The sequence below is a fragment of the Grampus griseus genome (assembly GCF_964374135.1).
Source record: "Grampus griseus genome assembly, chromosome: 8".
NCBI classification, from domain to species: Eukaryota; Metazoa; Chordata; class Mammalia; order Artiodactyla; family Delphinidae; genus Grampus; species Grampus griseus.
In genome coordinates this window covers 65,814,202-65,841,046 of record NC_139002.1, presented here as the reverse complement: position 1 = coordinate 65,841,046, position 26,845 = coordinate 65,814,202, and the positions used below count along the sequence as shown (strand labels likewise).

General features: G+C 42.6%; 1 protein-coding gene across 3 annotated transcripts in view; it reads left to right on the top strand.

Annotated features, from left to right (window-relative positions):
• The window catches only part of IRAG1 (inositol 1,4,5-triphosphate receptor associated 1), a gene marked incomplete at its 5' end in the record, with an annotated part of 117,330 nt that overhangs the window by 70,607 nt on the left and 19,878 nt on the right, over positions 1 to 26,845 (top strand). For all 3 annotated transcript variants that reach the window (XM_082660483.1, XM_082660482.1, XM_082660481.1), the window contains 5 exons: positions 10,911 to 11,034; positions 14,674 to 14,704; positions 17,093 to 17,233; positions 17,720 to 17,851; positions 19,865 to 20,006. In XM_082660483.1, the coding sequence (XP_082516609.1) occupies positions 10,911 to 11,034; positions 14,674 to 14,704; positions 17,093 to 17,233; positions 17,720 to 17,851; positions 19,865 to 20,006 (570 nt within the window). The remainder of the gene's footprint in view (positions 1 to 10,910; positions 11,035 to 14,673; positions 14,705 to 17,092; positions 17,234 to 17,719; positions 17,852 to 19,864; positions 20,007 to 26,845) is intronic.

The following is a 26,845-nucleotide window of genomic DNA, read 5'->3' as shown; positions in this document are numbered from 1 at the left end:
ACTAAACACTACCTGCACTAGACTTTGCTTTGCTTTGCTTTTGCTCCTTATTGGCCAGAATGTAATGAGAACAAGATGATCCAAAATAACAATTACTACTATTAGTAGTAGTAGTGCGAAATACCGTTCCATTATTACTTCAATTAATTTGCTTAAACTTAAAATTTTAAAACATTTTTTTCTTAATGGGTGAATTAACTATTTATTTCTTTACTCATGTGTTCATTTGGGTCTTGGGTTTTTTGTTGGTCATACATGTAGACCTTATAGATAGTAACCGTTCTTTGGCTGTATTTTTTGTCAATACTTTTTCATTTTTCTTTGCCTTTGAACAAATTTTGTATTATTTTAGAGAGATCATAAAGTTTTTATACAGTAATTTTAACCTATCTTTTCCTTTGAAAATCTTCTATTATTTAAATCATTATAAAAATATTACTTCTCCTTAATTGGGATAGCAAATCTATTTTCTGGTAGTTTATCTACAGTTTGATTTATTTATATTTATTTTGCTAATACCTCTGAAATTTGTTTTAAGATATAGGTATTTGAAGACTTAAGATTCTGTTACCTCAATAATATTTTAATAGTGTTTATATTTCTTATTACATTGTGGCTTAGATAATCATACACTGCATCTTTTTTTAATGTATAGCAAAGACTGGTTCTGGGCCCTTGATTCTGTTTTATTCTGATCAGTATTGTACCATTTTAATTACTGCTGCCTTATAATATGTTCTAGTGTACAGTGGGTTACTTCTCCCCCATTGCTCTTCTTTTTCAGAGTATTCATTATATTCTAGATACAAAGATTCAGTGCAAATTAATAGAGCAACTGGACAAGAATTCAGGAGATTGGAGCTCATGGCCAGACACCACTTAACGGTGTCCGGTGTCTTTAAATATGTTCTTCAGCCTCTGTGGGCTTCTGTTCCCTATTGGACTAGGACACTTCAGAAAGCTCTTAACTGTAACCTAAGATTTATGGATTCCAGGTCTTTTCCAGTTTTGCCTCTCACCTACCTATTCTTTAAGTGAAATTTATGTCATCTTGTACAACATTTTAATTGTGATTGCTCTAAGGCTACACACTGGATTCAGAACTGTCCTAGTTTTGTTTGTTTTACAGTTCATAGATTTTTCAGTTATTTAGTTTGCAAACATTTAGTTCTCATTCAGGCCCGTGGTTTGTCCCTCTATTAATTTAAGTATTCCTTTCTTTTTCCTGTACTAGATTTAAGGATCTTTGTAAAGGTCTTCCATATCTCTTATTGAGACAAATTCTACATGATTTATATTTTTGCTTATTTATGAAGAAGACTTTTTTCATTAGATTTTCCTAACTGATAATTAGTGTCATAGATGAATGCTGCTTGGTATTATACATGTTTCTTGTATAATAAATATTACTGTTAACAAATGGTAGTGATTACAATAGTGGTTAAGTAGCATGATTATTATAACTAGGGTGATTACTATGTACCAGGACCCATGCTAAGCATTTGACAATATTTCGCTTAATGCTTACAACAACCCTGAGGGGTGGGTCTTATTATACCCATTTTGCAGATGAGGAAATTGATTCAGGGAGGTGGTAATTAACTGCTAAAGCCAGGATTGGAACCCAGATGTGTCTAAATCCAAAGGCTCTTGACCACTTTGCAAAATACCTCATTTTTTCACATTCACAATCTGTTATTTTATTTTATCAAATTCACTATTTGTCTTAGTTGTGTGCTTGTGCATGTGTATGTGTCTTTCTCTTGTATATCTGTATATGGTTTATTATTTTGGCAACATTCTCTAATATGACAATGGTGATAAGGAGAACTCTTGCCTTTTTTCTGTTTTTAATTGAATTTTTTGTGTGTTTTTCTTTCAAGGACCATGTTGTACCTAATTATTAAATAGATGCACTATTTTAACTTTTTATTATTATTTCATATTTATATTATCACTAAATAGAAGAACATATAATATGTAGAAAGAGAAAATATATAAAATATAAAAATATATTATTTCATGTATTATTTTATATTTTTATTTTTCATTATTTTAAGGAAATATATTCTTCTCTTCCGAGTTTTAAGATTCATGTTGAATTTTGTCAATTTGCATATCTATTTAAAGAATCATATAAATTATATCATTTAATATATTAATTAATAATTTTCCATATATAGTAATAAACCCTTATGGTCCTGCAATAAAATGCATGTGGTCATGATGTACTTTCTTTTATATTTACTACCAAATTTTCTATGTAAGTAACTCTTTTAAAGTATTCTGCAACCTTCCTGCTTTAATTAAGATAAAATCTAAGTTGCTTTGACATGAGGCCCCAAAGTTTGCTAACCTATAGGAGAGAGAAGATTGTTTCATGCTTAAGTAACAATTCTAAGGTGAGCTGTCGGGTTACAGGTGGCTCTGCTCCATGTGATCATTCGGAGACCCTGGTTTCTTCTCTGTTGTCATTTTGCTATCCCCTGAGGTATTACACTTGTCTACATGGTTGAAGCTGGATCATGGGTAAATCTGTGTTCCAGTTTGTAGGAAGGTGAAACAATGGAAGTTCAGAGCAGGCTTTTTTTTTTTTTTAAGTAAACTGGGAGTTGCATATCTCTTTTTAGCTCCCAGTTCATTGGTGATGATGTGGCATGGCAATACCTAGCAGCAAGGGATACTGGGGAATGTTGTCACTAGCTGGGCTGCTGGCCATATGTCCATATTAAACTCCTTTCACATGGAAGCTGAGGAGGGCAGATTTTGGTGGATGACCAGTTGTCTCTGTCACATTGTCTTTCTTACATAACAATATTAGAAAGTTTCTCATTTAGTGCATATGGAGCTTTGAGTTTTTTAATAAAATTTAATACTGCTTTGTAGCATTCTGTGGTATGAGGAACTATATAAATTGTTTGACCTTTCTCTTATTGATTACTATTTAGGTTGTTTGTATTCTTTCTCTACTATAAACGATGTTATAATGAACATTCTCCATGATATATTTTTATAGAAATGCATGAGTTTTTCCATGGGATAGTATCTTAGAAGTAGAATTGCTTGATCAAAAGGTATTTATATTTAAATATATATGCATACTGCCAAGTTAACTTACAAAAAATTATAACAATGTAGACATCCACTACTACAGCAACACCTCACTATCTAATACCAACAGGGAACAAGATGGATCTTAGAAATAAAATTACCAGGTAAATGAGTTTGATTCCTATAAACACTAAACTGTAAAAAATTAACCATGGAAGGTGTTCAGTAAAGGTACCCTCCCTCCCACTTTTCTCTCATTTCTAGAATCTGAGTGGTTAAAAGCTCAAGCTTCCCCACTTACCAGCTGCATAGCCTCAGGCAAGTTTCTTATGCTCTAGATGCCTTGTTTGCTCATCTATAAAATGGGGGTGAGAATAGTACCTACCTCACTGAGCTGAGGTAATGTTTTTATGCGATACTGGTCTTTATTCCAGCAGGAACCTGTCATACATTTTAATTCCTGTCATCAAGGTTGTAGAATTCTTTCTTGCCAGCTAAGTGGGACATTGTACTCTGTGCTCCACAGTATAGAGGGCAGTCTGGAGATGTGGCGGGCAACCACATGTGCTTGATCAGCAGGGTTGTGACTTCCTTTTCCTACATTCTGAAAGCTCCATCAAAGAGCCTCGTCCCCGCCTGTACCTGGGACCAAAGGTATTGTAAACTCCTCCCGGGAGCTAGAAAGTCTGGCCCCCTTAACAGGTTCTAAATACAACAGTGCATATGAGCTCATTGGGAAAAACTCAGATCTCCTGATGATTGTTGGCTGCTCCTCTGGGAGATGGGGAAAATCTAGAACATTCTGGAGTCTTAAGAACTTTGGCTCTCCTTCGGTTTCTGAGGACTTGGAGACTCTCTTCCCTGTTGCATCTGGTCTTTCCAACAAGCCAACCAGTTCTCTTCACAGGGACCCTTTGAAGGATGTTTGGGTCTTGATCATCTGCAGGTCATTTCAAGCCAAAGACATGAGGCTGACTGTGGACCAGTTCCTGGGCTGCATGTTGGGGGTGCAGAGGTGAAGGAGACTCAGGCCCTGCCATCATTACCAGTCCCTTGGCTCCCTCAACAACCTCCTATCCCATCTCTCTGCTTGCACTCCTGACCTCCTCACCCAGTTCAATCCACCATCCGCAGGCAGCGAGAGGAATCTCTGAAATGCAAATCTGGTTCAGCCTCTTCAGAGGCTTCATTCTCCTCTCAAAATGAGCACTAGAATCCTTAGTAGAGCTTAAGAGGCCCTGTGCGATGAACCCTGCTCACCTCCCCAGCATCTTCTAGGACCACTCTCCTCCTCCCTCTCAACGTCTTGGTCTTCCTTCAGCAACTCGTTCCTCCTCCTTCTTAGGCTTGGCTCATGCTGTTCCCTCTACCTGCAATGTTCTTCCTCTCTTCCTCTTTGCCTAATGAACTCCCATTCAGTCTCTAGATATCTTCTCAAATGTCACCTTCCTAGGGAAGACTTTTCCAGCACGCTCCAGATGCTTCTCCCTTATAAAATCTATCACAGCATGAAAAGTAACATTTGGGTATTTCTCTAATTAATCTGTCCTGCCAGGTAACAAGCTCCCAGAGGACAGTGACACATCTGTTTTGCTCAGCATTATATGCCTAGCTCCATGCTCATTGCCTGGAGCGTAGTAAGCACTAAATAAATATTGAATAAATTAATGAGCTCACCCTCACCTTGTAGGAGAGGAAATACAAGGGTAGACAATGTCATTACAATACATTGTGTCAAGACTTTAAGACCATAAAGTACCTAGGAACACAGAGGAATACGCAGCCAGCTCAGTAGGGGTGAATGAGTCAGGGCAGGATCCTTGGAGAAGCAGCTTTGAGCTGAGGAAGAGAAGGGCATCCCAGGCAGAGGGAATAGCAGGAGCAAAGGCACTCAGGCATCTTCTAGCACTTGGCATGTTCCAGGAACATAAGGAATCCCAGGTGAATCAAGTGTGAGCCATGTGTCCCAAAGAGATGGGCAGCAAGGGTGGAGTGGAGGTGGGAATCAGAGAAGGTAAAGTCTTTGAGGTCTAATTAATGAGTTTGAACTTCCTTTAGCACCCCTTGCAAAGCCAGAGAAGCCTGTAGGTAAGGAAGCATGAGGATCAAAGCTGAGTCTGAGAATAATTCTTCTGGACAGTTTGTGAAAGCTGAGGCTAGAGGTGGGAAGACTAGGTAAGAGGGTATGGAAGCAGCCTGGTGAGAGGTGATGGGACTGTAGACTGAGATGGACAGGAGGGAACGTGGGGAGGATAGGTTTGAGAGCCATTTGGAGGTCAGCTTGGCAGGACTTGATGAGGGGATGGGGTGGAGAGGGAGACCAGAAAGACCAACAGGTGTGCGTCTGCACGGCCAAGGGGGTGATGGTGCTATTAATCAGGGTGGGGAGCACAGAAGAAGGAGCTCCCTTAAGGAGAAAGACAACGCGTTTGGGTTTGGACATCTGAATGCCTGTGGGAAGAAGACTGGATGTCGCAGTCTGACAGAACTGGCTTTGCATCCTGGCACTACCAGTATTTAGCTGCGATCCTGGGGAATCTACTTAACTTTGCTGAGCTTCGGTTTCCTAGTTCGCAGCATCCCCAGAAACTGAGCTTAGCAATATTTGCTCTGCAAATATTCTAAGGAGTAAATGAGAAAGTGCATCTAATGCAAGCTTATGTTTGATCAATGGTGGCTGTTGAAGTGGTTTTTGTTATCCTGATCCAGAGGGTAATGTCTAGGACGTGGCTGGATATCTGGACCTGGACGTTGGGAGAGGTGTGGGCTGAGGCAGTCCTTCCAGACACCCCAGTCTGGGGCTCAGGGCCCTCAGGTCTCAGGCAAGGAGAAGGCCTCCCTGAGAAAATAGATCAGAAGAGAGTTGATCCCCAGGTCAAATATCTTTGACCTTTTGGGGGATCATCCTGGACCTCAGCACATCTTTAACCAGAAGCCCCCAAAGTTACTTTTCCAAGTCCTGGAGATTGCCAGAAACAAAAGCTTTCATTGGAATGAGGTGGTATAGGCAGATATTTTTAAAATAATTTTACTGTTTTTATTAAAAATAGCTCGTCGATTTTCAAAAAATTCAACTAACAGTGAAAAATACAAAGAAGAAAGTAAAAATCGCTTACATCAAACATCCCCTTTCCCACAAATACAGAAGGAGTGAGGGAGATTATAGATTGCTCCATATACTTTTTTTTAATAAAAAGTATGAAAATTTAATTGAACTTGAATTAAAGTGAAGTGAAACTGTAGGGCTTGCTGAATTTTGGTAATTGCTTCCTCCAAAAAAAAAAAAGAGGTTAGTTTTAAAAAGTTTTAAAATAGATATTATGAAATGCATTAAGGGTTTGGAGTCATTGAGGTTCGTTTTTATATTACATATTTCAAGTTTGGATTATTGCAGGGAAAGATGAGAACGGCAGTATTTCTTCCCACTTTCATATTTCTTCCTAACCTTTCCATCTCCACCTATACAAATGATAAGTTATTCTTTTTATACTCTCAAGGTTGTAACATTTACATTCCATTCTATAACCATAATTTCCATAGTTGTTTAGCTTTAAGCTTATATGTAAGTGAATTTAATGTTCACCACCAGTCCCTTTACTGTGGCTCACAATTCCCAAGCTTATGATTTTGATTTATGTCTTGTTTAGCTGGATTTCATCATCCAATAGTTTTCCTAGAAGGGCTTAGAGTGCATTTTCCTTGAATTCTAGCATGTTTGAAAATGTTCTTATTCTTGAAGGACAGCTTAGATGGTTATAAATTCTGGATCACTCTTTTCCCCAGAGCTTTGTAGATGTTACGCTGTATTCAGTGTTGTAGAGAAGTCTGAGACCAGCTTATTTCCAGCACCTCTCAACCCTTACCTTTCCCTGTAGGTTACTTACTCTTTCTATGAGGGTAGTTGGAGAAGCATTTTTATGTTCATATATAGCTATGGATCTATATAAGATATATATACATGCATAGAAAAGAGTAAGGTTTTATATATATGTATATATATATATTTTTTTTCTTGGTGTGCTTTTTCAGTCTGCAAGTTCAGCTTTTCTCTCAGTGGAGGAAATTTTTTCTTCTCTTATGTCTTTGAATGTGTTCTTTGTTCCTTTTGTTTTTTCACTGCTTCAGAGCCACCGTAATCTGTAAATTTCTCCTCAGTGTCTCCACTGTAGGTCCATTACTCTACCTCTCAATACTTTAATCTTTCTTTCCTTCTTTACTTCCTTGTGCTCATCTCAATCTCTCCCACTAATTCGGCTTGAGGCTCTATCTGTTTTACTCCTGCATATTTCCAACATATTGGTTAGTTCTATATTTTTAGAATTTTTTGCTTCATTTTGTTATTTTGGTCTTCAGTTTATTTCCTTAAATTGTAATCTTCTTCCATTTTGTGCGATCCTCTCATCTCACCTCTGATTCCTATTTTCATTTTTTCAGGTTCTAATTTCTCCTTGAGTCAAGACATTTGTGGTATACATTTTGCACAAAAAATGCATTTTATGTGTTTCTTGCATCTATGTTTCTATTCTGACATCTGTCTCCAGCATGTTTCTTTTCTTCTTTCCTTTATACCTTCCTCTCCTCTTTCCTTCCTCTTTTGACTATACTATTTTTGTGTAGTTGCCATGCCATTTGTTTTCATTTAATTTTTTTTTGATATGGACATTTCTACCTGGATTTTCTCTTGACCTAGATATATTGTGTAGGTCAATTTTCACCGACTTTTTCCTACCTTTTCTGAGATCTCTGTCCTCCTGGCAGCTCTTAGTTGAGGACTGGGTATTTTGTGTCTGCGTTGTCATTGCTTGGGTGGTGGGGAAAAGAGGAAGTTCAGCTGGTGCTGTGGATAGTGGTGTTGTGGGTTGGTTTCTGCTCTTCTTCTATAACTCTGTTAATAGTCTAACACTTGAATTTATTCCACTGAAGTGGGGGCATATCTTATTCCCTTGGGTGGGCAGTAGTGGGGCATGGATTATTTCACCAGTTCAGGGTAGAATTATAGGGACAATCTGCCCAGGTGTTTATTTTCCACACTTAACCCAACTATTCCCAGCAGCCACTCTCACTCCCCTGCCAGATAAAGGAAGGAAAAGATAGACAAAATCCAAAGAATTTGGCCACTCTGCTATTTCTCAGAAGTGCAGGATGGGGGTAGGGGTTGTGACAGCTTCAGTTGGGGCTTTCTATGTGTCTCCTGTCACTCACTCTATCAGAAGGGATTGTTTTATTTGTTTTCTCTTACTTTCCTTTCTGGTAAGTCCCTCTGTGTTGTTTGGGATCATCAGCTCTGGTAGAATACTATGCTGTCATTCTGCTTCTCCTCTTCCCTCCTCCTCAGTACGAAAAGCAAATAGCAGCACAGGCAGTTTTTTGTCTTGTTGGGTGTTCTTATGGTGGGATGGATATCCTTCTACTCTAGAGAAACTTTCTGAATCGCCTCTGCAGCTGCCTGCCCACCCCTCGGTCCACTTCTCCCGGCTCTGTAGTCACAAAAGTGACTACAAAAGTTTGTCACAACGTTTCCTCTCACATCTTCCTCTCAGTACTGATTCTTTGAGGGAGGAAGGAAGGATTATCAAGGGTGGGAGCTCTACATTTATTTCTAGTAAGTTCTGTTTTTCTCTGGCCATTATTTTTAAAGATTATTGCCTTTTCCTGTACTTGAGAGTTGCTGGTCTATTTTTAGTTGACTTTAAATTTTTTGTTGTTGTTATTGTTGTTAATTTGGTTGAGATCAGGAGGGTGGCAGGTTCTGGGATCACTCTATTTATTTATTTATTTATAATTTTTATTTACTTATTTATTTTTGGCTGCGTTGGGTCTTCGTTGCTGCGAGTGGGCTCTCTCTAGTTGTGGCAAGTAGGGGCTACTCTTCGTTGTGGTGCGCGGGCTTCTCATTGCAGTGGCTTCTCTTGTTGCAGAGCATGGGCTGTAGGCACGTGGGCTTCAGTAGTTGTGGCATGAGGGCTCAGTAGTTGTGGTTCACTGGCTCCAGAGCGCAGGCTCAGTAGTTGTGGCACATGGGCTTAGTTGCTCCACGGCATGTGGGATCTTCCCGGACCAGGGATCGAACCAATGTCCCCTGCATTGGCAGGCGGATTCTTAACCACTGCACCACCAGGGAAATTCTGGGATCACTCTTAAGACAGCCATTTTAGCAGGGCTAGAAACCCATCCCTTTTTGGGGAGTGGGGTTCTACCTAGCGGACTTTTCTAGGCAAAATCCCCTCGTATGACTTCCCTGTGATTATTAGACCTCATACGGTTATGTCAATCATAGATTTCTCAGGAGCCCACTGCTTCATTATCTCTCTGCTGGGTGCAGTGGGGAATACATAAAGGTAGAGGGTGACCAGAGGCACCACAAGGTTTGCCATCTGTCACATGGAAACGTCAGACAGCAGTAAGTGTCAGGACAGAACCCAAGAGGTGACAGGTAACTAAGAGAACTAGCTACCTGATATGAGTTGAATCTCATATCCAAAGAAGGATCGCTGACTGCCCTGACTCTGACAGATGGTCCTCCGGACTTTGCTGGATTCCTTGAGTACCAGGAAACTCATGAACACTGTTCAGTTATCGGGAAGCTCAAAGTGTTTAAACATTGTTTACCTGGAGCCAAACTATACCTCCTCTTCTCTCTGCATGGTCTCCCTTGGGGAGGCTTCTAATTCACATGACTCCCAATCTTAGCTCCATTTAGATGGCTACCGCAACCTTGCCCGTAGTCCTGATCTCTGGCCTGGACTACAGTTCTGGAAATCTGTTGGGTCAAACCCATGAAAGACGGCAAAACACGGATAACTAAAAGTCCTGCGTGCAAATGGAAAATAACCATTGTATGGGACGAAGATACCTGATTTGGTTCAAGTAAAAGAGATTCAAGGCTTTTAATCCTAAATGTGCTGTGAGCCCATAGTGTAGGGCACAGCAAGTCAGTGCTAAATGAATAACTAATGTCAATGCCAAGACCATTTGCCACAGTGCTCCTGAGCTAAGAGCTTGTTAGAGCACATCTGGGCTCTGGGACAGCAACAACCAGAATGTGTGCAGTCAGGGGGTGGCATCTAGAGGCCGCAGTGAACAGTTGGGAAAATCGGGCTACAACCTGGAGAAGGGAAGCTTTGGAGAGGTGCAAGAGCTGTCTTCAAGCAGGAGAAAAATTAGTGGGAAAGAGAGTACTTGGTTTGTTCTTTCTGCCTTCAGAGCACAAACCCACGACAGGTTTAGGAGATTAAAAAAAAAAAAAGGCTATTTATTGGTTCTGTTGATGAGGAGGCATCTATTTCTGAGATCTGTAAAAGATCTAATGACCTTAGCTTTACTCTGGAAAAACCCTGTTTCTACTCCTGTCTATGGGGATGTGGAACCAGATGCTGATTTCTAAGTAGGACACAGATGATAGAACTTCTGAATTCATCTGAGGAAGAATAGTTGGGCAGCAGGCCTCTTGAGAAGCCTGCCAAAGAGAGGGGACTTTTCCAAACTTTATAGCCAAAGAGCCAACAATTTTCCAGTTACCAGAAACCAACCTCAGACCCCAGACACAAGAGCCTGCTTGGTACCATGGAGAGCAATGGGAAGAACATAGAACTTAGAGCAGATAGAATTATTTGAAGCCTATGCCATTTACCAGTTCTGTGACCTTAAGCAAGTTATTAATCTTGCTGAGTCTTAGTTTACCCACCTGAAAAATGGGATGATTAAGGTCTAACTCATTGGGTCATTGTGAAGATAAAATAACAATTATAAAGCCCCTGGCATATAACCAGGTTCCAATTAATGTTAAAGCTATTCCTTACCCCCTGAAGCAAATTGCCAAGAGTATTACATTTTATAAATTAAACACTTTTTTTTTTCAGGGCCCCCTTCTGAACTCTCCCCAGCTATTGAGGAAGAAGAGTCAAAGAGTGGCCTGGATGTCATGCCCAATATTTCTGATGTGCTGCTTCGCAAACTGCGGGTCCACAAGTCTCTCCCTGGAAGGTAAAATTGGGGCATGGGTTGCACAAGACCACATATTGGGTGGCCCCTGTATTCAATTGTAGATAGGACACAGGAGCACCAGACTTGATTTTTGACCCCAGAAGGGTCAAAGTCCAATAGTTCAGACAGGACTAATACACCCAAAACAAAAAGAATAATAAAGGGCCAGGTGAGGTGGTTCGAACTCAAAGAGAAGCAGGTGGGGTTCATAGGTGAACAATGCCATCAAGAAAGTGAAAAGACAACCCCCAGAATGGGAGGAAATATTTGCAAAGCACATATATGATAAGCGACTTGTTTCTATAATATATCTTCGAAGAACTCTTATAACTCAATAAAAAAAACAACTAATTTTAAATTTTTTTAATTGAAGTGAGGTTGATGTACAGTATTATATGTTACAGGTATACAACAGAGTGTTCACAATTTTTAAAGATTATACTCCATTTATAGTTATCATAAAATATTGGCTATATTCCCTGTGTTGTACAATATATCCTTATAGATTATTTTATACATAATAGTTTGTACCTCTTAATCCCCTACTCCTATCTTGCCCCTCCCCACCTCCCCCCCAACTGGTAACCACTAGTTTCTTCTCTATATCTGTGAGTTGGCTTCTTCTTTTGTTATATTCACTAGTTTGTTGTATTTTTTTAGATTCCACATACGTGGTATCATACAGTATTTTTCTTTCTCTGTCTGACTTATTTCACTTAGCATAATACCCTCCACGTCCATCCATGTTGCTGCAAATGGCAAAATTTCAATTCTTTTTTATGGCTGAGTAGTGTTGACAACTAATTTTTTTAAGTGGGCAGAAGATTTAAATAGACATTTCTTCAAAGAATATATATGGGGGTCAATGAGCACATGAAAGAATGCTCAGCATCAGTAGTAATTAGGGAAATGCAAATTCAAGTGGTTTATCATGAATAATAAATGAAAAATTCATTAAATGAATGATTTATCATAAATGATTAAAATGAGATATAATTTTATATCCCTAGAATTGTTTTAATAAAAAAGATGGGAAATAACAAATGTTGGTGAGGATATGGAGGAATTGAAATTCTCAGTAAAATGGTACAGCCACTTTGGAATAACAGTTCATCAAAAAGTTAAACAGGGCTTCCCTGGTGGCGCAGTGGTTGGGAGTCCGCCTGCCGATGCAGGGGGCGCGGGTTCGTGCCCCGGTCCAGGAAGATCCCACATGCCGCGGAGTGGCTAGACCTGTGAGCCATGGCTGCTGGGCCTGCGCGTCTGGAGCCTGTGCTCCGTGGCGGGAAAGGCCACGGCAGTGAGAGGCCCACGTACTGCAAAAAAAAAAAAAAAAGTTAAACATACAGTTATCGTATGGCCCAGCAATTCCACTCCTAGGTATATAACAAAGAGAAATGAAAAGTATATGTCCACACAAAAACTTGTATGTGAATGTTCAATAACAAGCATTTTTCATAAAAGCTAAAAATGGAGACAAGCCAAATGTCCATCAGCTAATAAATAAATAAAATCAGATATATCCATAAAATGGAATACTATTCAGCCATAAAAATGAAATACTTATATATGCTACCAGATGGATGAACCTCAAAAACATTTTGCTAAGTGAAAGAAATCAGTCATGTGTTGTATGATTCCATTTATATGAAATACCCACAATAGGGAAATCCACAGAGACAAAGTAGATTAGTCATTGTATAGGGCTGGGGATTGGGGGAGTGACCACTAATTGGTATAGGGTCCCTTTTTGGGAGGATTAAAAAGTTCTAAGATTGACTGTAATGATGGTTGTACAATTTTATGAATATACTAAAAACTACTGAATTGCAAATGTAAGAGCATGAAAAAAAGGAAAGAACAGTAAATGCAAAGGCCCTGGGGCCACAACAACGTAAGTGTGTTTGAAGAGCAGAATGGCGAATGTGGCTGAAGAGTGGGAAGAATCCGGTAGGGGCCAGTTCGCAGAGGCCTTTGATTTTATTCTAAGGCCTATTAAGGCAGTTTGAATTCTGAGGCACATCCAGAGTGGTCTCCTTGTACGTCACCTGCTAGGCCTCCACCTTTTTGGAGGGTAATGGCTCTGCCCCTCCCTGCCTGTGCCAGTTCATGAGGCATAGCTCTCTGCTTCAGGAGCTGACCTTGTCATGTGGCTTCTTTACCTAAACCACACCTCCCTGGGTCCTCAGGGCCTTGTACATTTTTCAAAAATGCGTTCTATAGCAAAAAAGCAGAACGTGAGTAATCAAGGTAGAAAAGTAAGTTTGGTTAATAATCGATGAAAACGTAATTTTCACATAATATCCAAACAAAGCCAGGAATCAAACGCAAGCTCAGTGAGTTTGATAACCCATTTAAGCAAGATGTGCATGTCCTATATGACAGCTGAGATTGTGTTGGCTGGCCCCCAGAGGAAAGGGCCTGACGGGTGGGCCTGTGGCCAGAACTGCAAGCCTCACACAGCTTTGCACTTGTTTATCTCGTGCTCTGTACTCTGCTGACTTGATGGCCATGGGGTCTTGTTGCCTCATCCTGACAGGAAGGTTCTCATAGTCCCTAGTCAGGGGTGAGAACCAACCCCTTGCAGAGATTGCTGACCCCTACCTTTGCTCTCGGGGTCCCTCCACACCCGTCAAAGGGAGGAAGCTGTGTTTCCTGAGAACCTTATCGATGGCATGCTGGTTGCCAAGTCCTGTGACGCCAGTAGGACTCCTCCCCGTTCTCCCACCCCAGCACAGGAAAGGGCCCGGTGCGTTATTTACGTCGTCCGGGTTTCAGAGCAGGGCTTGCTTTAGTCACCAGCCAGAGCAGCAGCCGAGCAAGGGTGCAGAGCGGAGGATGCTTGCTGTGGGAACCGCACCCTCTGCACCAGCTGGGGCTCTCTCGGCCAAACTCTGATTCCAGCCATCAGAAGAGGCTCTTGCTGTGGAGAAGAGCTCTGGCCACTCTTCCCTACCGTCTATCCTCTGGCTCACATGCACCCTTGTCACACCCCTCAGAGGCAGGAGGAGGGTCAGGCTTTGCAGACCTGGGCAGTCCCAGAAAAATTATAATGGCTGTTCAGATGTATACAACTTATGAAGTATAGAGCTTGTATAGTCTTTTATTAAGTCCTCACAGCATGCCTGTGAGTTAGTCATAATAATAAACATCTCCTGAGTGCCTGCTGAGTGTGGATGTCATATGAATATACACATATGTACATATATATACACATACATACACGTGTGAATGTCATATATAGGTGAATATAGACACATATATATACACATTTATACATACATATATATATTCCTTATAAGACTCCTGCAAGGTAGATATTATTCCCAATTGACAGATGAGATTAAATAACTTAGATTAAATAACTCATCCAAAGTCACACTTAGTAGAGGCACTGGTGGAGCACTGACCCCAGGATCTAATAGTTTCCACCATACTTCCTCTGCAGGAGTCACTATCTTGGCGAATATCTCACGGGTTACAGAACTCACACAAAGGGTACCCTGCATCTTTTCCATCTCGCCAGCCCTGCTTACTCTAATTCCTGGAAACACCTGGTCTGCGTGCTGTTCAAAGGCACCTTTTGGTTTATTTCAAAGGTTGGATAAAGTTCATTTGCATGTCTTTTCTTTTTCACAGTGCCCCTCCACTCACTGAAAAGGAAGTTGAGGTAAGTAACTCCAGTGTTTTATGAAATTGAGTACTTGAGCTTGAGTGGGTTCATTCAGAACATTTCCTTCTCCAGCCTCTGCTCCTGACATTTTTATACAAACATGAGAATGAGTGGCCATGGGGGGAATATGGGCATCGTGATCAGCCCTATTGAGCCACCAAGCCCCCGACCACCACTCCAGTTAATGGAAGATTTTGTCAAATTTCGTCAGGGATGAGACGGTAGCTGGAAGTTCCACATTTCTTCAACGGTTGTTTGTTTTCTTTAAAAGTATGACTTAGATACACAGAGCAGCTGGGAGGCTGCAGAACTGAATCAAATTTATTTCAAAATTATTAAAAGATGGTCAGATTTCACGTTTCAGACTTTGATCTGGAGGAAGAAGGTGCTTTCCTTCTGAGGGTTTCAGACGTAAGGAAGCCAGCTCAGCCAAGGTGGTGGCTATGCTGTCAGCTCTCCCACCTTCCCTGATTCTCCCATGATTCTCCTCGGGGCCTCCTTGTCTCTGTAGAGAAGCTGTCCCAATGGGGCTGGTGAGTGAGCTCAGAGGAATTTGCATTTCGTTCTGTCGAAGGGGTACATGGTCAAAGAGAATGCATCGGAGGTGAGACAGTGAGGACCTCCGGCACCAGCAGTAGTTTGTTTCCATGACAATTACATTGGAATTGATAGAAGGAGGGGAGCAAGAACATGGATGATTCCAGAATACTTCACTCCGGGTTGGGAGGATGGAAGATTTTACAGTTTACCCTTGATAACAAGAAAACGAACATACACTTACTGAGACCCGGTGGACCCCATAAGCACAGGGAGATGGACTGCGTAAAATATCTGGCACAGATAGTAACAATTACCTGGCACACAGACGTAGAACTCACAGTCCTTGGCACACACATATCCATCCTTTCAGCTGACCCCCCCATCAGCTCTGAGAAACAGGTAGAGCAGGTAGCAGAACAAAGGAGGAAACTGAGGGATTAAATAAGTTATCTGAGATCCCAGACCCAGTGCTTAGCAGAATCAGCATTTGGAGTCAAGTGTTCTGACTGACTTCAGGGCTCTTTATATCACACTGCCATTAAGGGGATAACCCAGTTATAGAGAACTAAATATTGAGCATTATTGATAAACTTGACTGAGGCTTGGGCAAGACAGAGAATCCCCACCCACTGACGCTGGTGGTGATGGCCGCGGGCACTTTGGTTAAGGGTGCGCTCCTGTCCTCAGGTGTGTGCTGACACAATCTGTACTCAGCATGGTGAGAGGAGCACAGGCTTTGGAATAAAATCGTCTGAGGCTGAATTCTGGCTCTGCTACTCCCTTGTGACACCTTGAACAAGTTAATGACCTCTCTGCTCTCGGTCTCTTTACCCATAAAGTGGACATAACAGTTCTTATGGCAGAGGATTGTTGAGGGATTAAACAAGCTAAGGTGCATAAAACTCCTGCCAGTGCTGGCGTATAGCAGATACTCAACAGGGAGTAGCTTTCAATGTGGCCCTCATCATCATCATCATCGAGCAGTTCAGGGTCTTCAGTTCTCCGTCTGGAGATGTCTGCCCCCCGTGGGCCATGTTACATGAACTTCAGATGCTCAGGCAGAATCAACTCACCCTAAGGGTGTAAATCTACCACTTGACACAGGCAAGGTAAATGAGGGCTGTAAAAATGAAGGCCATTGCTTCCTTCCTGTGTAGAGTCCATCTGTCTATTTCTCCTCCCCAGTAGTTTCCTATTAGACCAGGAATTCCATGTCTGATCAACACCACCTTTCAAAGTTCATTCATGCAGGCCGCATTTTTGGCATGGAATATTTGTCCCAGAAAGCTTCTCCTAACAGGATCATACTTGGCTTTGTTTAATCTCCTGGCAGCTTGTAAAAGCTGCTTTCAGCGTAGGATTTGGAATATTCAGATAAGATGCTGGTTGAAGTTTGCTCTGAGTCAACAGGCCTACATCTCAAGTGGGGTTTCTTTAAATACAGTGGTTTCATGTGAAATCTCCAGAACCCGCATGCCATAAATCCTAGCATGAATCCAAACTGCTTACGCAATCAGCTGTGTTGGCCCGAGTTTATCTAAACCCATATACAGGATGTTATTTTCTTGACATTCAGGAAAAAGCAAAGTGTTATTCTCTTATTCTTTTTCAGTAAAATGTGTTTGGTCTTCTGGTCCTGGGAAGGACCTGGCATGGACCTCAGGTTACTATTTCGCCATCTTTTGTGCAGTTTACTTCATTAAGGGAGAGTTTCACTTGTTCTTGGCTGCTTTGGGGGCTGGTTCCAGGAGCTGATTTAAAATCCTTGAGCAAAAACTCCACCAGGAGCCTTGCTCCCAGCACTAACTCCTCCTAGCACCTCTCCAACACTCTTGTTCCCAACAGAACGTGTTTGTACAACTGTCCTTGGCCTTTAGAAATGACAGCTACACCCTAGAATCTAGAATTAACCAGGCGGAGAGGGAACGCAACCTGACAGAGGAGAACACAGAGAAGGAACTGGAACACTTCAAAGCTTCCATTACGGTAATTGTGGAGCCTGATTGGGGAATCCTTGCAGGAGACACTTTCCCCAAGGGCTGTGCCGGGTCTCCTGCTTTTCTCAGTCACCAAGTAGAGTCTCCTGAAGTGAGAAATGGGGCCAAGGCCCTGAGCCAGGCAGTCTTCCTCAGAGCTGGGCGGAGCTGAGGCCGAGATCCCAAAGGCTTGGTTACCTCAGGGCTGTGGTTAAGGCCTCTGAGCCCTTGGCAGCCTCTCAGGAGGGGGCTGGATGACCTGGGATGGCAAAGGGAGCACCCTGGGGACCAGAGACCCAGAAGTGATTCCCTTCCTTCAGGCCAGCCAGCTACAGAGTGTCCACGTTGGGCTTCTCCAATCCCAGCAGTAGCCATCGCCTGGGCCCTGCCGAGGCCCCTCCTCTCGGCCAGGATGGGGCCAGGGCTCGTCTTGTGACAGCCCTGGTCAAGTCTTTGTCTGTGAGGACCCCATGTGATGTTCCTTCTCCCTCCTCAGTCCTCAGCTTCACTCTGGCACCACTGTGAGCACCGGGAGACCTACCAGAAGCTGCTGGAGGACATCGCTGTCCTGCACCGCCTGGCTGCCCGCCTCTCCAGCCGTGCCGAGATGGTGGGGGCCGTCCGCCAGGTGAGCTCTGCTCTGTCTGCAGTAACTGGAGCAGGGATGTAAGCAGTGGCAACTACAGATACTGCTTACGGATGGCTTCCTCTGTGCCAGACATCCTACGTCCATAATCGTAGTCGTCTCCGTGTATTTTTGAAGGCCCACCATATTCTTGAGGTGCTCCCCAGAAAAAGCTTTCTGTGGATACCCACATTTGAGAACTGCTGCATACTACCTTCCTTTCTTGGAGATTTCTAATGTATGTTGGCATAAGCAAGGCTTTGAGAAGTCCTGTAATGAAAAAGTCTGTTTAACATTACCGACATATTTCTCAAATGTATTTGAGTAAAGAATCACTTCCCCCTTCTTGTTCCCACAAAATACCTATTCAACTCCCAGGGAACTAGTATTTGGCAAAATGTGCTTTAGGAAAAACTGCTTTGTTTCATTAATCCTCCCAGCAACTCTGTAAAGTAAGTAATCTTATCCCCTGATGAAGACGTGAAGTCTCAGAAAGGTAATAGCACTAGCGTGGGGCAAAGCTGGGGTGCAGGCCCAAGTCTGGCTCCCTCGCAGCCACTTTGAAGTCGTGAGGCACTCAGGGTGCCACCCTGATCCAGCATGGTGTTGTGGGGTCAGACCGCCTGAGTTCTCATCCTGGCTCCACAAGGATTCACTGTGTGGCCTTGGGCCTCTGTGCTCCAGCTTCTCCAACCGTAAAATGCGGATGCTGACAGTACCTGCCATACAGGGCACTGTGCCACTTGTAAAGCACCTGGGTGTCGTTATCACTGTTGCTGTCACTGTGGACCCATGTCCTGCTGCGTGGTTTGCATGACAGGGGTGTTCCTGGGGCCCAGCCCTGGGCAGTTCTCATAGAATGAAGGAAGGACAAGCCACGGGGCTGTCCCACCCATGTGCTTCCGGCGAAAGGGCACCCAACTCAGCAGCAGCACCCAGGAAGCCACTCCAGCTGGGAGCAGCAACAAGGGAGGGCTTTAGGGAAGTGGCTGGTCTCAGCTCAGGGCTGTGGGGACTTTGTCCAGGGGACAGTCACTGAGCATGTCCCTCTGTGGACAGGCAGGCCGCGGGCAAGGATCTCTGAGGGATCCACGGGGTGTCAGTAGAGAAGACTCTTCCCCATTTTGCACAGCCCTCGTGAAAGTGTTTCTCAGCCCACGCACGGCTCACTCCAGCCTTCACCCTTCTCCAAGTGGCTTCCGTGTCTCTGTCCTCACTGTCTTCTCTGGTTCCACTGGACTGGTTCAGGCACTCATCCTCTCTTCTCTTGTTGCTCTTGCTGCCACCAGTCTCACACCCTTCAGTCCAGTCTCCACTGGCGACCTGATTATGACACTCCCTTACTTTAAGACATTCGATGGCTCCCCTCTTCCTTCAGAATAAGTCCAAATTCCTTAGTCTAGCATTCAAGGTCCTTCACAACCCAGCCCTAACTCACCTTTTCTTCTTGCGAACAAACCCAGCCATTTGCTGATTCCTACATGAGTAGGATGACCTGTGCTTTCCTGGCTTTCCAGACAATTCTGGTATATGTTTATTGTCCCAGCATAATTCGTGATGGCATCCCCTTTCACTCTGCAAAGGATCCTGTCTGGAGGGGAAATCCTCACCTCGATAGAAGCCTTGTGATGTCCTGCCTCTGGACCTTGGCTCTTGGAGTTCCCTGGCTAATGCTCTTTGTCTCTCCTGCCCATAGCTATGTGCCCAGATGCTACAGCACTTCACTCCGTCTCAAGAAGCCTCCCCTGACCAATTCTCTGCAAGCAGAGATGACTCTGCTCCCTCTCATCTCCTGAGGCTTTGTGGCTGGGCTCGTCCTTGTTATCCCTGAGTGCAGGTGCCTGAGCCCCTGTCTCAACTCACATCACCGACAGCAAACTCTTAGAGGGCAGAGTCACGTCTGATTGGTCCTTGTATCCTTTCAAGTCCCCCAGCCCAGAGCTTGGCTCAGAGCAAACAGTGCTGATGAGCTTTTCATCCAAATGCCCTGTGTGTTCACACTCTTCTTCCCTGCAGGAAAAGCGCATGTCGAAAGCAACAGAAGTGATGATGCAGTATGTGGAGAACCTGAAGAGGACGTATGAGAAGGACCATGCAGAGCTCATGGAGTTTAAAAAACTTGCAAATCAGAATTCAAGCCGCAGCTGTGGCCCCTCTGGTAAGAAACTGGGTTCCTGCCCACCCCCGACCTTGGCCCTGTAATATTGGGTCCCTGATGGATCCAGGCTAGCATCATACCTATGGGACAGCCCCAGGACCTGTGTTAGGGTGAGCAAAGCTTGCTGCCTGGCCCAATGCTGCCCACAGGGCCTCACAGTCACTGTTCCTGTGAGCTTGGGGGCCTGGAACCAGAAATCATGAATGGCCCCCAAGCAACTCCTAATAAAAGTAACCAGAGAAACTGATCACTAATGCAAAGCCCATAGGCTGCAAGAATTCAACCTCCTTTGTGAGAGTGGCACACCCCAAACCTTACAACCTTTGTGCTTTGGGGTCCCCACTTTGGGCAGCACATGCTAAGGAAATTGCACTTTATTCTGGAAAGCATTAGGGATCCAACCAAAGATTTTAATCAGGGAAATGACATGATCATATATAGTTTAGAAGATTCCCTCTGGCAGTGATGTGGCAATTACATTACTGGGGTAAAGCCAGAGACAGGGAAACCCACAAAGCGACTATTATAGTAATGCAGGTGAGAGATGGAGTCTGGGCAGAGGGGTGGAGTGAGAACCTGGGTAAAGGAAATACTGCTGAGATAACTTTTAGACTCGTGGGCAAGACAAATGCTTTAAAGAAATACTCTTTTTAAAAGAAGTTCTATACAGATTGCTATAGAAGCACAGAGGAAGGGCCATCTGGTTCCACTTGATATTGAGTTGCTGTGGTTTTGTTTTGTTTCGTTTTGTTTTTTATTGAAGTATAGTTGATTTACAATGTTGTGTTAATTACTGCTGTACAGCAAAGTGACTCAGTTATACATATATATACATTCCTTTTCATATTCTTTTCTGTTATGGTCTATCACAGACTTTTTTTTTTCAGGAGAATATCATTGTTATTTATTTATTTATAATTTTTTTAACATCTTTATTGGAGTATAATTGCTTTACAATGGTGTGTTAGTTTCTGCTTTATAACAAAGTGAATCAGCTATACATATACATATATCCCCATATCTCTTCCCTCTTGCGTCTCCTTCCCACCTTCCCTATCCCACCCCTCTAGGTGGTCACAAAGCACCAAGCTGATCTCCCTGTGCTATGCAGCTGCTTCCCACTAGCTACCGGTTTTACATTTGGTAGTGTATATATGTCCATGCCACTCTCTCACTTCTTCCCAGCTTACGCTTCCCCCTACCCGTGTCCTCAAGTCCATTCTCTACGTCTGCGTCTTTATTCCTGTCCTGCCCCTAGGTTCTTCCTGACCTGTTTTTGTTGTTTTTTTTTTAGATTCCATATATATGTGTTAGCATACGGTATTTGTTTTTCTCTTTCTGACTTAGCTCACTCGGTATGACAGACTCTAGGTCCATCTACCTCACTACAAATAACTCAATTTCGTTCCTTTTTATGGCCGAGTAATATTCCATTGTATATATGTGCCACATCTTCTTCATCTATTCATCTGTCGATGGACATTTAGGTTGCTTCCATGTCCTGACTATTGTAAATAGTGCTGCAGTGAACATTGTATCACAGACTATTGAATATAGTTCCCTGTGCTATACAGTAGGAGAGTTGCAGTGTTTTAAAGTAAAAGTAGGAGTTCTCCAGGCTAAAGGGGGAAATACACCCCAAGTGGAGGAAATAGCATGTACAAAGGCGTGGAGGTTGGGCTGAGAAGACTATGAAACAAACAGTCTGCTGTGGTTTGGGGTGTTGGAGCGTGACAATGACATGTTGAAGGTAAGACTTGTTAGACCAGGGCCACATGCCAAGCCCTGTGAACAATCTGGGTCTTTGTCCTCCAGGCAGTGAGGAGACACCGGTGGGTTTACACCAGCTGACATAGTCAGATTTTATTTTTAGAAGATTGCTGACTTCAGAGTGGACGATGCATTAGGAGAGTGTGGACATTGAGGGATGGAGAGACGCGTTAGGAGGCTCTGCCGCAGTCCAGGAGGAGGAGGACGGTGCTGTGGACCAGTATCTCTCCTTGGGAGCTTGCCAGGGTTTGGGCTCTGGCTGATGAGGTGTGGTGTTAGCAGGAGAAGACAGACCTTTTAGCAACAGGAATCCCTGTTGGAATGCAAACATCCGTGTTACCAAGAGCAGAAGGAGGGAAAGTACACAAAGTATAACAGATGGAGAAACCTTTATAAACAGGAGGTTTCACAAGTTTCCTGGGGAATATCAGTGACGCTTCCCAGGGTCCAAAGGCAGCGTACACATGCTCCAGACCGTCTGCTTTTGTCTTGGCAGCAAGGCTCCTGACCCACATGCATCTGGGCCTCTAAGAAATCTCTCTCTGTCAGTGTTGGAAGTTGGAGAAGCTACCACCAAAGAAATCCTAACACGTGCACTCTTACAGTATTGTCCTGCAAGGTGCAGGGTCTCCTGTGAACCACCTTACCCATGATTTATGGAAAGAGCACAGTTGCCCGTGAGTCTCATCCATTCATTCTACAGGTGTTTATTGAGCATCTCCGGTGTGCCCACGTGATACTGGAATACAGAGGTGAAGTGTACCCAGCCCCCGACCCAGAGGAGTTCCCAGCCTGTGGTGAGGGCAAGGCAGTGTAAGCAGTGCTGTGATAGATGTAAGCAGATTTTATGGGCGCACATGGCAGAGTCCCACGTTCAGTCTGGGGGCCTGAGAAAGTGCTTACAATCAGATGGGAGCCGGTAGTGGAGTGTTGAATGGTGAATGGGTAGTTTTCACACATCTGTTCCCACTCCACTGTTTTTCCAAGCTACACCTCAGCTTGGGCTGGTGCAGAGGGGCCAGATGTGCCCATCAGATACTCTGTGACCATTCCCTGATGGTGGTTGTTCTTTAAGCTTTTATATGACTTCTTTGTCATATATGCAGTCTTTGTCTGTGCCTGAAGACTACAGTGAAAAAAAAAATCTCTGATTTCAAGAAAGATGATACACATTCAGAAGAAAAAAAAATCTATTTTTTTTTTTCTGAATATGAAACATGCTGATTGCCTGCATTTTGGATTATTTCCTTAAGGTAGATTTCCAGAAGTGTAAATACTAGCTCAGGGGAAAGGAATATGTAGAAGGCTCTTTTTTTTTCTGTATAAATAAGATCTTTATTAAACAAACTGAAACAGAGAATTGAATAGTCACTGGGGAGCTTTAGGGGAAAAGTCAGTTTTACCAAATATCCAGAGAGGGAAAAAAACACAAACTTCAGTTGACAGGAGTTGTGACCAGAATCATCAATAAAGTAGTGTCATTGCAATGCCTAGCTTTTAGAAGAAATTAATCAAGAGTCAATATAAATATCTCATAGATTCTCTCTAGTCATAGTACTCCAGGTTTACCTTTAAAAAATGGGAAACAAGTGAGGTTTGTTCTCAAGGCATCTTTTCCCACTTAGAGACCCTCATGCTGTCCCTTGACTGAAATATATCCCTGAAATCTTACCTTTGTCCGTTCTACTGTAAAAAATGCCCCAGTTTTGTGTTCAATTCCTTGTATATTTGCTCTCTATATTTAATGGTGACAAACTAATATATGCTCAGTTTTCTGTGATTAATAAAGAACAATCATTCCCTCTATCAGGTGGATTTGCATTTTAACGGGGAATTCTGATGACAGACAGATTCAGAGTTTATGTCACTAATGTTTTTTTTTCTTTATACAGCAGGTTCTTATTAGTTATCTATTTTATACATATTAGTGTATATATGTCATATAAGGCTCTTAAAGCAAATTATTTCCAAATAACCCATTGATATTTCCATTTAATGGGTAACGGTGATGCTCAATTCATTGTGCCGTGGACATTCTTGGCTTTTCTTTTTGAAAATATTTTTGACTTTGATGGGCCAATATCGTATCTCTTCCCATAGTTTTAATTTGTATTTCTTGACCTTTTCAAATGTTTCTTGGGCATTTGTATTTCTACTTGCGTAAATTCTCTAATTCTTTGCCCACTTGTGACATTGGTATTTTATTAACTGTATGAACTCTTCATACACAAAGAATATTTTCTGGTTCTGCTGTTTTGGCTGACAGGAAAACTTGAAAATCCTTTGACTACAAATACTTAGAAATTTCTGCTGGATAAAGTGAAGCAAACATTAGTCTAAAAGAATAGCTGACTCCACAAGAAAAGAAATTGAAATACTCAGATACAAGAAAAGAAAAGAGAACTGAAACCAAGCTGACCCTGCAGCTTTCCTTGAGGATAAGAGTCAGCCTCAGCTATCTGGGCTCTGGGCTTTTGCACTCACATGCAATCTGAGATGAGGCCTCGGACACCCAAGGCAGAGAGTTGACTCTGAGCCTCCCATAGAAAGTTAAGACTTTCCAAGGACTGCGTCTGTGGAATACTCACCAACTCACAATGGAACAAATCAAGGAAGTTTGTCTGTTTCACCCTGGGCTCTAGTAAGAAAAAAACACTTTCTCCTTCCTCATAGGAAAAGTGCATGCCCACAAAGTACATGCCATAACAAAAGTGATGATGCAATATGCAGAGATTCTGAAAAGAACATCACAATGGTGCTGCTAGGAACACCGCGGAAACAAACATAAGTCGCTCTGGAGAGACACACCCTGCGCCCAGGAGACACAGGATCCTCTAAGTAAAGCTTCACAGAAGATGAGTTTACAATATAGAATTATAAAATAGGAAAACAATCTACCACAAGCAAGAATCATCAGACACCCAAACCACAGGATTATATGCTAAAGATAGCAGATAATAAAACAATCTGATACATTTTTTAAAGATATGGGTAAAATTATTAAAGGCATAAAAGAACAAATCAGAAATATGAGAATAGAAGAGTACAACCATCAAAAAAAAGAATAAAATAGAATCCTAGAAATGAGGAATAGAGGCGTGGAAATGAAAAACTCAGTTGTTTAGGAGTGGTAGTTATTAGAATTGAAGCTATTCCTCAATATTCAGATCTCCTCCTCCTGAATGTGCCCATTCAGATGGGCACACTTCTTCTCCATCCCCTTGAAGTTAGGTGAGGCCATGTGATTTGGCATTAAATGTCAGTGGAGGGACATGTGTCGCATTTGAGCTGAGGTCCGTAAGAACTAGTGTGCCATTTGCCTTATGTTTCTTTCTCCAGACATGACAGCCATCACTGCTCCAAAATAGTAGAAGCTCCATCAGCCTGAGTCTTGAGTGAGGGGATGCAGAGCAGAGCCTGCTGCCAACTCATAAGCAAATGGACACGTAGCAAAAGCAAGAAATAAATCTTAGTTGTTATAACCCACTAAGGCTTTGGGGTTGTTTATTATTGTAGCATAGCCTAGCTTATCCTGATTGGTACAACGTTTACATCAGATTAGGAACAGTTGAGGAAAAAATTTGTCAACTAGAAGACAGATTTGAAGAAGTCACCCAAAATTTAGTTCAGAGGGATAAATTAATTTAAATATGAAAGAAATGTGGTACGGGATATAGAATGAGAAACTTCGAAATACTTTTATTAGGAGATCCATAATGAGAGAATAAGGGAGAGAAAATATTCAAAGGAATTTCCCAGGATCTGAGAATTTTCCAGAACTAAAGAAAGACATGAATCCTTGCATTTAGGAAGTACAGAGACTCCCAAGCAAAAGAAATAAAAACACATCAGAGAGGGCTTCCCTGGTGGCGCAGTGGTTGAGAGTCCGCCTGCCGATACAGGGGACACGGGTTCATGCCCCGGTCCGGGAAGATCCCACATGCCGCGGAGCGGCTGGGCCCGTGAGCCATGGCCGCTGAGCCTGCGCGTCCGGAGCCTGTGCTCCACAGCGGGAGAGGCCACAACAGTGAGAGGCCCGTGTACCGCAAAAAAAAAAAAAAAAAAAAACACATCAGAGAGAAACTTTAGAACCCCAAGGACACAGTGCAGTTCTTAAAAATAACCAGAGATGGGGAGGGTGGGAGGGAGGGAGGCGCAACAGGGAAGACATATGGGAACATATGTTTATGTATGACTGATTCACTTTGTTATAAAGCAGAAACTAACACACCATTGTAAAGCAATTATACCCCAATAAAGATGTTAAAAAAAAAAAAAAATAACCAGAGAGAAGACGGATTATTCACAAAGGAATGGCAATTTCCAAGACCAATAATAGGACCAGGAGACAATGAAGTATTGTCCAAAGAGCTGAGAGAAAATAACTGTCAACCTGGAGATAATACTACCAACTAAATTATCATACAAGCTTGAGGGCTTTGTAAAAACATTTTATGGCAACAACTGAGAAAGTTTACCTCTCACAGATCCTTGCTAAAAGAACAACTAAAGGATGTGCTTAGGGAAAAATAAAATTGAGATCAAAAGAAAGTCAGAAGCAAGAAGGGATGGTGATCAAAGACATTTGTAAACATGTGGGTAAATCTAAATAAGCATTCACTGTGTAAAACAACAATCATCATAATTTGGGATTTCAAAAACAAAGTAAAATAAAAATACTGAAAAACAGGGACTTCCCTTGTGGCACAGTGGTTAAGAATCCGCCTGCCAATGCAGGGGACATGGGTATGAGCCCTGGTCGGGGAAGATCCCACATGCTGCGGAGTAACTAAGCCTGTGCGCCACAACTACTGAGCCTGTGCTCTAGAGCCCGTGAGCCACAACTACTGAGCCCATGTGCCACAGCTACTGAAGCCCGTGCACCTAGAGCCCATGCTCCGTGACAAGAGAAGCCACCGCAATGAGAAGCCCACTCACCGCAATGAAGAATGGCCCCCCACTCGCCGCTACTAGAGAAAGCCCATGCGCAGCAACGAAGACCCAAGGCAGCCAAAAACAAAATTTAATTAATTAATTAATTTAAAAAATACTGAAAAACAATATAATTT